Source organism: Eptatretus burgeri, chromosome 7 (assembly GCF_056783735.1).
Source record: "Eptatretus burgeri isolate ZD-2024b chromosome 7, Ebu_testis_v1, whole genome shotgun sequence".
NCBI classification, from domain to species: Eukaryota; Metazoa; Chordata; class Myxini; order Myxiniformes; family Myxinidae; genus Eptatretus; species Eptatretus burgeri.
The window spans coordinates 94,293,248-94,305,979 of NC_140967.1; the positions used below are offsets into that span (position 1 = coordinate 94,293,248).

The 12,732-nt window shown below is 43.8% G+C and overlaps 1 protein-coding gene across 5 annotated transcripts in view; it reads right to left on the reverse strand.

Moving 5' to 3' along the window:
* LOC147023827 (uncharacterized) overlaps window positions 1-12,732 on the reverse strand; it is a 146,788-nt gene that overhangs the window by 76,859 nt on the left and 57,197 nt on the right. For all 5 annotated transcript variants that reach the window (XM_085889671.1, XM_085889669.1, XM_085889670.1 and 2 more), the window contains 2 exons: window positions 2,973-3,095; window positions 2,449-2,536 (listed from right to left, as the gene is read on the reverse strand). In XM_085889671.1, coding sequence (XP_085745797.1) covers window positions 2,449-2,536; window positions 2,973-3,095 — 211 coding nt within the window. The remainder of the gene's footprint in view (window positions 1-2,448; window positions 2,537-2,972; window positions 3,096-12,732) is intronic.

The following is a 12,732-nucleotide window of genomic DNA, read 5'->3' on the forward strand; positions in this document are numbered from 1 at the left end:
AAACAGCATCATTCCAATCAAAAATTAATACTACACCATTAACATAACAAAATACAAACACTAGTGAGGTGAATGAATAGACGCCGTTCTCACGTGACACCCAATACAAACTAATCTGCCGGCGAGAAATAGTGGATACAAAACACTTCATACGGATCGAAAATTAAAATCATAATAGTATCGAGAAATTTATGAAACCTTCCACCCACCTGAGGATGCACCTCAGCAAATCAACCCGTCCACAGAGGGAGGATCAACCTGTCCACAATTCCGAAGGGGGGTCAAACCCGCCCACAATTCTGGAGAGGGGGTCAACCCGCCCACAATTCCGGAGAGGGGGTCAACCCACTCACAATTAAGGAGAGGGGATCAACCCACACACAATTCCAGAGAGGGATCAACACATCCATAATTCTGGGGGAGGGGATCAACACATCCAAAATTCTGGGGGAGGGAGGAAATCAGCACATCCACAATTCTGGGGGAGGCGATCAACACATCAACAATTCTGGGGGAGGGGATCAACACATCCACAATTCTGGGGGAGGGGAGGAAATCAACACATCCACAATTCTGGGGGAGGGAAACAACACTTCCACAATTCTGGGGGAGGGAAACAACACTTCCACAATTCTGGGGGAGGGGATCAACACATCCACAATTCTGCGGAGGGGATCAACTTATCCACAATTCTGGGGAAGGGAATCAACACATCCCCAATTCTGGGGGAGGGAATCAACACTTCTACAATTCTGGGGGAGGAAATCAACACTTCTACAATTCTGGGGGAGGAAATCAACACTTCTACAATTCTGGGGGAGGGAATCAACTTATCCACAATTCTGGGGGAGGGAATCAACACTTCTACAATTCTGGGGGAGGGGATCAACACATCCACAATTCTGGGGGAGGGGAGGAAATCAACACATCCACAATTCTGGGGGAGGGGATCAACACTTCCACAATTCTGGGGGAGGGAATCAACTTATCCACAATTCTGGGGAAGGGAATCAACACATCCACAATTCTGGGGGAGGGGATCAACACATCCACAATTCTGGGGGAGGGGAGGAAATCAACACATCCACAATTCTGGGGGAGGGGATCAACACTTCCACAATTCTGGGGGAGGGGATCAACACTTCCACAATTCTGGGGGAGGGGATCAACACTTCCACAATTCTGGGGGAGGGGATCAACTTATCCACAATTCTGGGGAAGGGAATCAACACATCTACAATTCTGGGGAAGGGAATCAACACATCCACAATTCTGGGGGAGGGAATCAACACTTCTACAATTCTGGGGGAGGGAATCAACACTTCTACAATTATGGGGGAGGAAATCAACAGTTCTACAATTATGGGGGAGGGAATCAACACTTCTACAATTATGGGGGAGGGAATCAACACTTCTACAATTCTGGGGGAGGGAATCAACACTTCTACAATTATGGGGGAGGGAATCAACACTTCTACAATTCTGGGGGAGGGAATCAACACATCCACAATTCTGGGGGAGGGGAGGAAATCAACACATCCACAATTCTGGGGGAGGCGATCAACACATCCACAATTCTGGGGGAGGGAATCAACACTTCCACAATTCTGGGGGAGGGAATCAACACTTCTACAATTCTGGGGAGGGGATCAACACTTCCACAATTCTGGGGACCGGATCAATACTTCCACAATTCTGGGGGAGGGGATCAACACATCCACAATTCTGGGGAAGGGAATCAACACATCCACAATTCTGGGGGAGGGAATCAACACATCCACAATTCTGGGGGAGGGAATCAACACTTCTACAATTATGGGGGAGGGAATCAACACTTCTACAATTATGGGGGAGGGAATCAACACTTCTACAATTCTGGGGGAGGGAATCAACACTTCTACAATTCTGGGGGAGGGGATCAACTTATCCACAATTCTGGGGAGGGGATCAACACATCCACAATTCTGGGGAAGGGAATCAACACATCCACAATTCTGGGGGAAGGAATCAACACATCCACAATTCTGGGGGAGGGAATCAACACTTCTACAATTCTGGGGGAGGGAATCAACACTTCTACAATTATGGGGGAGGGAATCAACACTTTTACAATTCTGGGGGAGGGAATCAACACTTCTACAATTCTGGGGGAGGGAATCAACACTTCGACAATTCTGGGGGAGGGAATCAACACTTCGACAATTCTGGGGGAGGGGATCAACACTTCTACAATTCTGGGGGAGGGAATCAACACATCCACAATTCTGGCAGGGAGGGGAAAAATCAACCCACCATTCTGGGGGATTTAACCAGTCTGCAATTCTGGGGTAAATGAACCAATCCACAAGGACAAGTTATTCACTGGAATTAAAAATGTCAAAATACAAACAGCATTTAAAATATATACAAAATGCTAATGACGATTAATGTGTTGCGATCAGAACGTACCAGCCACTATTTTTTCATCGTTGTTATTCTGAATATTCTCAATGTCAAGACCAATTTCCCTGAACTGGTTCAGGCAGTCCCGTAGACTCTGCAAACAATGCACATCACATTCTGATTCAACTAAAAAAAAAAGATATATGTATATATATATATATATATATATATACATATATACATATATATATATATATATATATATATATATATATATATATATATATATATATATATCTCACTCAAATGTGAAACACAATCCACCTGGTAACCATCATTATTTTCTATGTTCTTTATTTAATCACCCTTGTTCTTCAAGTCCTTTAAATCCTCCCTTACTCAGGACCATTCCCAATATCACTTCAACTTCCATCTCTATTTCCTTTTTTGCCTCCTCAGATAATACTCATACTCCCGGCCCTCCTTTGGTTGACTATTTGTATAATATACTCTTCCACAAACCTTGCGTCAATAAATATTGCCATAAAAGTTCTTACTGTATCAACATCGTGACTTTGGGAACCACGCACCTGCACCTCACTGTTTCGTTGCTGCAGTATCTCCTGCAATAATTCCAGCTGCTGTGCCTGACTCTGAATCTCTTCAGAGAGATCTCCTTGCCTCTGGCACCAACTTTTGTTGTCTCTCAAAAGCTGGAACAAAGCAGGTGAATAACAAAGAGTGCACATCATAGCTACGAAAACCACAGACATGTCTGACATTTGCAAAACCATTAAGAATCAGACTGAGAAAGTTCAAGCAGAAACACTCATGTCAGGTGATGCATATATTTTGGTCAATCAAGATGCTAGAAATTTTTTTTTGTGCTTAAACAAGCAAAATGGAAAAATAAAATACATTATGATCACATCTAGTAAGGGCACCCATTTTTGAAATTTGCCTTCTGTGTCACTTAAAGAGCAAACATCTTGGTATGTACAAGGCCATGATGAAAAGTAATGCCTCCTATGTTATTTTTCTCCTAAACAGATAAAGATATTTGAATGAAACAAAGACCGACACCCACATCGATCTTTATTACACCATGGTGCATGTTTATTTATCAACAGAATCACCTCTGTTTTTGCTAACGTTCAAGTCGTTTTGTGATTCCGTCACGATAGGACTCTGTGTTCTGCCGACTTAAACCAGTGTTTTACAGTGGCCTTGACATCATCATCGGAAGAAAAATCTTTTCTACGAAGGTTTGTTTTCCTTAAGTTTAAGGAAGAGATGAAAATCTGACGGAGCCAAGTCAGGGTTGGTGATCCTTTGTTGTGTTCTCCATTGACCATTTCCAATTCTCATCTGCAAAGCTTCACACTTCATACACTGACAAGATTGTGCTGCCCCTGCCATCTTGACTGACGTAGCACCAAAACATCTCGTGTCAGAATTACGAAATTTTGTACCAAGTGGTGGGAATAACTATTGTGTGCATTGCATTCAAATAGCTTTATCTGTTTTGGAGAAAAAGAACAGGAAACATTACTTTTGAACACACACTCGTACAAGTTTGGTTGTTATTGTTTGCTGAAATCCCAAGAACAGGTGAACGGTAATTGCTTCTGGATTGTAAATATTGTTACGAATTAGCCGGTTCGGATGGCCTCCGCACGACCGCTTCAGCCCAACCGCAGTCGCGCGTCCGCCGAAAACCGGAATTGAGTCGTAGCTTCCGGACAACTCCGGAAACCTGCTACGGATGCCTTAACGCACCATAAACTGTCACTATTCTGTCCACGCGGTACAGGGTTAATCGCCAAATCTCGATATACCTAATTATCCGCGCAGACAGAAGTACCGAGAATTTATACCTCGACGGGACTCGTACAGAAACGAGCCGCTAAGCACGCTCGTTCCGTGTGCGATGCCGAGCGGTTTTAATCGCCAAGTTCCGTCGGACCAAATGACCACTTTTATTTGGCTTTAATAGCCGGCTAATTTCCCGAACGTGCCGTGGAAGTCAATGGGAGGAAATGACGCAACGAGCAGATTGACATTCAATCAATGGGGACATTTATTATTACAAATGAGCAATCAATGGGGGAAGGGGACATGACACAAGCAAAGCCTACAGCTGATGTCTATTTATTATGTACAGGCATGCACTTAACCAACAATTCAACTTAAGAAGACAAGGCGCCACAGAACACTCTCATACAAAACCCCAGAAAAGAAACGGGCTCGTGAACGTTTATTCCAACTCGGAGCCTGTATGACCGAAGGTTCACAAGAGGCCGGGCAGGTTACCTGACCGCCCCTTGTGACGGCTCGAAGGTCTTCAGGTCGGTGACCCCTGGTGTCTCTTGCTTGGCCCTCGTGTCGCAACGCGCCAGCCGCTGAGCGGCCGGGCGGCTTGAGCAGCTTGGCGAGCGGCTTGCTCGGTTCCCCTTGGTCGTCCTGCCTCCACTGCGGCCTGGTCGGTCAGGCCTGACCAGCGACGCGCTCAGAGGAGTGAACGGGTCTTTTGCTCTTTTAGTTGATGCTCTTGCGGGCCCGTTCACTACCTCAGCGATGTCGCTCGACCGTCTCAGGGCCATTCGCCCGGACCACGACGCAGCTTGCTCGACTCCACTGCAGCTGGCAGGACCTCTGGCGCGCGTTCCTCTCCGACTCTCGTCTGGCACTCCCTTCTTCTCCGCCACTGACACTCCACTCACTTCTTCGCCACCGACGACTTACTGACTTCTGTGACTCGACTCCGCCCTTTTTATAAGGCTGGGTGCCCGCCCTTAGAACTCTCACCCAAGGCCAGGCTCCGCCCACTCGTCACCTCCGACCTCTCACCCCTCGAAGGAAACCCCAAGTCCGACGTCACCAGTTGGTTTCGGGGAAGCCCTCGTTTTGATCCGTTTATGCAAATCGGCTCGCGTTGTTTGTTCAGGAGATGGTTGGCGTTGTTTGTCGATGGTGAGGAGATGACGGTTGCTGTTTGTTTCGTGTTGTAGGAGATACTGGGTTGTGAAGATGGCGTTGTTTGTCGATGATGAGGATGTTGTGTTGTTTTAAAATAAAAGATAGAGAAAGAAAAATGGCTACCTCAAAGATTCACAGCCCGGCACACGAACAATTCCCTTTACACATCGGTGTGGATTCTAACCTGAAACACATACTCATCGAAATAACTGATCTTCGGGGAACCTGAATGATGTTCTGTGAATTTCCACAACCGCAACAATATAAATAAAGGATGCAATTTTCGATGGTTGAGTGTCCTGCCATGAATATAAATCTATCGATGATGCCGTAAGTGGAAATCAATATGCTCCTTCACCCTCCCCTCCCAAAAATGAAGGAATGGGGTCAACACCAGGTAAATTAGGTTCAGGTTATTGGTCATTTTCTCGATAGTCTCCAGCAAAGAGTGCCACACTTTTCCCAATGTTGGGTGAAATCCCCGATGCCAATAGAACAGAAGTTAACCCTCCCCTATAATTCAGGTTTTAATGCATCCGTATTTAAAGGACCAATTTGAACAAGTGAAAAAAGACATAAAATGTCAAAGCCCCCATTGTTTTAGTAATTTTGCTGCATGGAGTTAAAGGGCCATATTTACGTACAACTAAAATGGCTGCCAGTCTATCAGCCGGCCATCTTTGATCAGATCGCAAAATAAAGTGAGGGGCATGTGTATGCCATCATGGACTGAATAAGGGGTGAAAATATGTGTATGCCATCATGGGGGGTCATCGCGTGCAAAAAAAATGTACCCTAAGTTACTCACTGGAATTTTGAAGTTGACCACTTCCCTTAACAGAAAAACTTGGTTACCATTTCCATAACCCGGCAATAAGTGCGAAAATGGTACTTCTTTTGGGGGTTCCGACGGAAATTGTCGGGCCAATTATTAGGGGTAGTGGAAATGAAAACGACTTTTACTTTGCAGTCTTACTCCCTAGAAACACAAACTACCCCTCAAAATGTCGGTCTTGAGACCCTCTTTCATATGATATGCAAATTAGGTTCATTGGTTCAAGAATCAGGTCACTAGATGTCAAAAGGTCACGAAAATTTGGGTCAAGTGAAAATCTGACCTATCTCTGAAACATGCCCCACAGAACATGTCACATCCATATTTTACCCTCTCTGAGGTTCTATCCCATCACCATAGGTGCCAAGGAACACAATCATATGAATAAAGTGGAATTTGTTGCAATAAAATGAAAACAGCACAGAATGGAAAGCGGTCGACTTTCAATCTGATCACTTTTTGGCCACCACTTAGATTTCCTGTTGGGAAACTTAAATGGTTATTATGTCACGCCCATTCACCCTAGATAGACAAATTGACCCATAAACCGTTTGCCTTAGAAGACTCTTCCATGTGATATTACCTTTATGGAGATTGGGCCAATAATGAGGTCACTAGAGGTTAAACAGTCACGGAAATTGGGGTCAAGTGAACATTTCTGTGGAAAATGCACAACAGCACATGCCAGATCCATATTTTTGTCCTCTATGAGAATGCCAAAGGAACACAATCAAATCGGTAAATGACACTTAAATATGGTACCTTGTACGAAACCAACAATTAATTCCCCCAGTTTAATTGCAGGTAGGTTACCATCACAATAGGTGGCAGCACCCGTACAGGTGCCTTCATTACATAAAACAAAGAGTGATTGTACAAGTGCTATGCTATATTAGGCATGCTTATTTGAAAGTTTCTCCAATTTGCTGTAAAATTCCTGTGAAAACGTGAAAGGGCAATGCAGAACAATGTCTTATGAACCATAAAGAAGTAAGTTTCTTATAGTTTTCTATGCTTAATTGAAGTGCACTGAAGTTAATTGAACATTGAAGTCAATAGGTCATTCAGCAAAGTAGCAACCGAGTTTGAGGAGGCCAACATTCAAGCCATATTAAATGTCATAGAGAACAATGAGAATCCCTTCCTCACTCCCCCAAAAGAGAAAATGCTCCACAATATCTTAACCAAGGAAGTCGTGTCAGAAGATATCAGAGAACAGCTGCTGAATGTGGAGAGAATCGGCAACGATACCTACGAGAAACTTCGTAGAGAAAGGTACATAGAGAAGACAGTTCGACTGTCAGACACGATTCATCGCACCAACCTTAAAACCTTCGCTGCAATCTGCAAGAATTCATTCCCACACAAAGGAAAAGCAAAACTCAACAAGCGAGAAGATGCTCAGATGAAACGTACACTAGAGATTGCAAAGAAACGAGGACGGACTATGGAGGAACTCCTGCAGTACGATGTGTGTACAACGTCTCCTCTCTGATGACGAAGGCCTAATGAGCAAGCAAATTAAAAGTGAAATTGTCCATGAACTTGAAGCTCATCTCAGCGACCAGGACCCAAGAACACAGAGACCTGATGACTCAATGGGAACATGCTGTATAGTTGATGTGATGGCAAACATTCGCAAGATCCAAACAAAGAGTTCAAAAAATTTTTGGTGACTTCTGTGATGCCTTTCTTGGTTATGTTGCGTCTACAGCAAAGGGTGCCTCGATAATTGATTTTGTGTTCGATTCCTACATGGGAACGTCTTTGAAGGATTCTGAGCGGCAAAAGCGAGTGAAGAAGTCACCCATAAAACTGCATGATGTGTCCAGGGAAACCCCTCTCCCTCGAGAAATGGACAGGTTTTGGCCATCCAGTGTCAACAAAGCAAAATTTGAATCCCTCATTCATGCAGAGACGCTGGTACGGAATTGGAGTGCTCCTACGTTGGAGATTATAGTCAGTCATTTCTGTGGACCAGTCAGCATCGTCGTTTTGTTTTGGTCCATGACATCGAGACCTGTAGAGGTTCCACAACTCAAGTGTAATGTAGAAGAGGCTGACATGAGGATTATACCACATGCAATGCATGCTGTTAAACAAGGTAAAAATCGTATCATAGTCCTATCGTCAGACACGCATGTGTTCATTTTGCTGATGTTATACTGGAGCGAGCTGAATGCGAACGGCCTCAAAGAACTCTGGGTGAAGGGGTGGGTGACTCAACAAGATACATTCAGATACATATCCTTTCAAAGAGGATCGGACGAAGTTTGTGTCATGTTTTGCCCGCTGTCCACACACTAACTGGGTGTGACTACACAAGTAAAGTTGGAACCAAGCATGCTGCTCTAATAGCCAATCCAGAGATGCACCTAAAGGACTTTGTGGTGGCGACAGGTAACCTGGATAAAGTAATTGATAAAGTAGAAGCCTATCTGACGCAGGTCCTTAAGAGAGTAACAACGATGAAAACCATGAAACAGCTCCGAAGCCACAGGTATCATCATGCCAAGCGCTCATGTTTGGATGACCTGCCACCCACAAGTCATGCCATTCGGTTGCACATTTTGAGAGCATACTTTGCTACAAAAGAGATGGTGTCCCTCCTCTCATCATGCGAACCCTCTGACCCAAGACAATTTGGTTTTGAATTTATCGATGATCTTCTGGTCCCAAGCAGGGGGAACAATCCAATTCCTGAAGACATTGCAATCCACTGCACATGTCAAAAGTGTGGAACTCGGAGATGTCCTTGCCGCAGTTCTAACAATCCCTGTTGTACATTTTGTACTTGTCAAAGTGACTCGGAAAAGTCAGGATGTCAAAATGTATTTGGTGTCGTCAGAAAGTGAGTGACTGACTCATAAGTTTATACGCATTTCCAAACCAGAATCACATTCCACCAGTTGGTATGTGTTTACTTACTATGTTGGAGTGGCACTTTTCGTTTATTGTTTCGGCCCCATCGTGGTCATTTACTACATTCCATTCATATCTGTATTTTTTGTATCTATTCCAAAAAAATTGACCCCAATAGAGGACAAAAATATGGATCTGGCATGTGCTGTTGTTCATTTTCCACAGAAATTTTCACTTGACCCCAATTTATGTGACCTTTTGACCTCTAGTGACCTCATTATTGGCCCAATCTCCATAAAGGTAATATCACATGGAAGAATGTTCGAAGGCAAACAGTTTAAGCGTTAATTTGTCTATCTAGGGTGAACGGGCGTGACATAATAACCATTTAAGTTTCCCAACGGGAAATCGTTTAAGCGGTGGCCAAAAAGTGATCAGATTGAAAGTCGACTGCTTTCCATTCTGTGCTGTTTTCATTTTATTGCAACAAATTCCACTTTATTCATATGATTGTGTTCCTTGGCACCTATGGTGATGGGATAGACCCTCAGAGAGGGTAAAATATGGATGTGGCATGTTCTGTGGGGCATGTTTCAGAGATAGGTCAGATTTTCACTTGACCCAAATTTTCGTGACCTTTTGACCTCGAGTGACCTGATTCTTGAACCAATGAACCTAATTTTGCATATCATATGAAAGAGGGTCTCAAGACCGACATTTTGAGGGGTAGTTTGTGTTTCTCGGGAGTAAGACTGCAAAGTAACAGTCGTTTTCATTTCCACTACCCCAAATAATTGGCCTGACAATTTCCGTCAGAACCCCCAAAAGAAGTACCATTTTCGCACTTATTGCCGGGTTATGGAAATGGTAACAAAGTTTTTCTGTTAAGGGAAGTGGTCAACTTCAAAATTCCAGTAACTTAGGGTACATTTTTTTTTGCACACGAGGACCCCCCGAGCTCATGCATTAACTGTACTTGTGCCAAGTTTGAATAAAATCAGACCATGCATGTCTGAGAAATGGTTGGGGACACATTTAAGTAACAAAATGGCCACCAGTCGGCCATCTTGGATCTGATCTCGGAAGAAAAAAGAAAAAAAAAGACAACGTGCATGTGTAAGCCATCATTCATTATCTTTGTGCCAAGTTTGAACAACATCGGTAAATGCTTGTCCGAGAAATGGTGGAGGACGGGTTTGACACCAGGGTTTTTTTACAACTAAAACGGCCACCAGTCAGCCACCTTGGATCTGATGTCAGAAAACAAATGACAGGTATATGTATAGGGTGTCCCCAAAAATACACAACTTTTAAAATGCTTCGTTTGATCCTAAAAAAGCAGTAATTTTGTCACTAATGCTTCATTTCTTGTTGCAGAGACCCGGAAGTTTATTTTGATACCAAGCAAGCGCCAGAAAAATGCCAAGACTGACCGTACAACAACGGACAAAAATTGTTGAACTTTAGCACCAGACGAAAAGTGTCATACAGGTGCAACGTCTTTACTCGAGACATTTTGGTATCCACTTGCGCCATGCACCAAACTTTCGGACAATAAAGTGCACCATCGCAAAGTTTACCAATGTGGGAACCATCTGTGACCTTCACAAGGGTCACAGTGGTCAGAAGAGGACAGGTCGTAGTGAATAAAATGTGGAAATGGTGAGACAGGCGGTCGTTCAGAGTCCAAAAAAATCGATTCGACGACTTTCTGCCGAGACAAACATTCATAAGAGCACCGTTCAGAGGATCCTTCGCCAAGACATTCATGCCTTTCCATACAAAATTCAAATGGAAACGGTGCTTACTGATCAACAGAAACGCAAACGACTAGACTTTGCAAATTGGTTCTCAGGAAAGTTGGAGGAAGATGCAGACTTCCTCAAAAAACTTCACATGACGGACGAATGCCATGCTCACTTGTCTGGGGAGGTAAACAAGCAAAACTTTCGGTACTGGGGAACTGAAAATCCTGGTAATGCATCAACTGAACTGGTGCCTCGATCTGTTCTCAAAGTCACCATGTGGGTGGCGGTTGGTTGGTATGGGATAATTGGTCCATACTTCTTCGAAGATGACCAGGGACGCACTTGCACGGTAAACCAGAGGAACTATCCCGAAATGATTCAGGAATTCTATCTGCCTGAGCGACGTACTTAGGCCCGTAGGACAAACAACCTGATCCAGATGAGAACCCAGTGGGTCCAGCAGGATGGGGCACCGCCCCATACAGCCAGGGAAACAAGGCGTTTTCTCAACCAACATTTTGAGGGCCGCTTTATCTCCCTCTACGAAGACGTTGAGTGGCCACCGTATTCCCCTGACCTTACTCCTCCAGACTTCTTCTTGTGGGGGTATCTCAAGGACAGGATCTATGGAAACCCTAGGCCTCAGACTCTTGATCAGCTGAAGGAAAACATCCACCGAGAAATCCAGAACATTCCTCAGGAAACGTTTCCCAAAGTGATGGAGAACATGACAACGCGTTTGCAGGCAGTGATCGGACAACGTGGAGCCTACATCGAACATGTGGTCTAAAAGAAAACGACGATTCTATACCAAAATTTAAATTTTGGTGGCAATTTTGACATTGGTACAATAAACTCCAACCTTTCAGCTTTCTATCCAGCCATATATCTTTTTGAAAAATGTGTTTAAAAATATGTTTTTTAAAAATATGTTATGTTATTTTAAAAAAATAACATAAAAATATGTTAAAAAAAATATGTCCACGTGTTCACCGTCCTCTTTGCAGATGAAAAGTTGCATATTTTTTTGGGACACCCTGTATACCATCATGTGTTTTTGTGCCAAGTATGAATAAAAATCGGTCCATACATGTCCGCGACATGGTTGCGGACGCGCACACACACACGCACGCACGCACGCACCTGTAAAATCGAGACCAAATCCATAAGCCCACATTTCGGACCAAGTTCAACGGGGGCTAATAATACTGGTATTGAGATACTCCATATTAAACATTATTTGGGTATTCAAATTAAAATTAACCGTCATGTTGAGTGAATTAAAATGTTCGAATCCTGACCCGACTTAAAAAATAGAAATAAAAAACTATCAAATTAGTGCTTTGCGGACAGGTCGTTGCCTCACAGAGTGCACCCTCCCTGAGATGGACGTTAAGGGGGATGTCCCGTCTGCTAGCATGAATTGGTGGATGTTAAATATCTTTCACAAAGAGAAGGCAAGTCATCACCGGCACCCTGCTCAAATTACAAATTCTTGCACCCTTCAAACAAGCATCAGGCCTGGCCAACCGGTTTGTGAAAGACTTGGGCCAAACACTTTTCCAGGCTGACCCCACGAGAACATGGGAATAATTGGGGCCATAACATAAATTGTAAAAGATTTACTAAGAGTCAAACTGAAAGAACAAGCCGAATCGATTTTGGTTCAGGTCCCGATCCAGATCCGGCCAGTCAGTAGGATACGAAATGTAAACTGTTCAGCCTGGCAGAGGGTATGTGCTCCACAAAGTGCCATTCTGGTTTACAAGGTCATACCTGGACTCAAACTTCTTGCCTTCTCTTACCTCTGCCTTCCCCGAGCCACTCAATGTCACATGTGGTCCTCCAAAAATTCAAATTTGCTTTCTCCACCCCAATCCACATTGGTTTCCAAAATGCATTCATTCGGCCTTTATTCTTCTGACT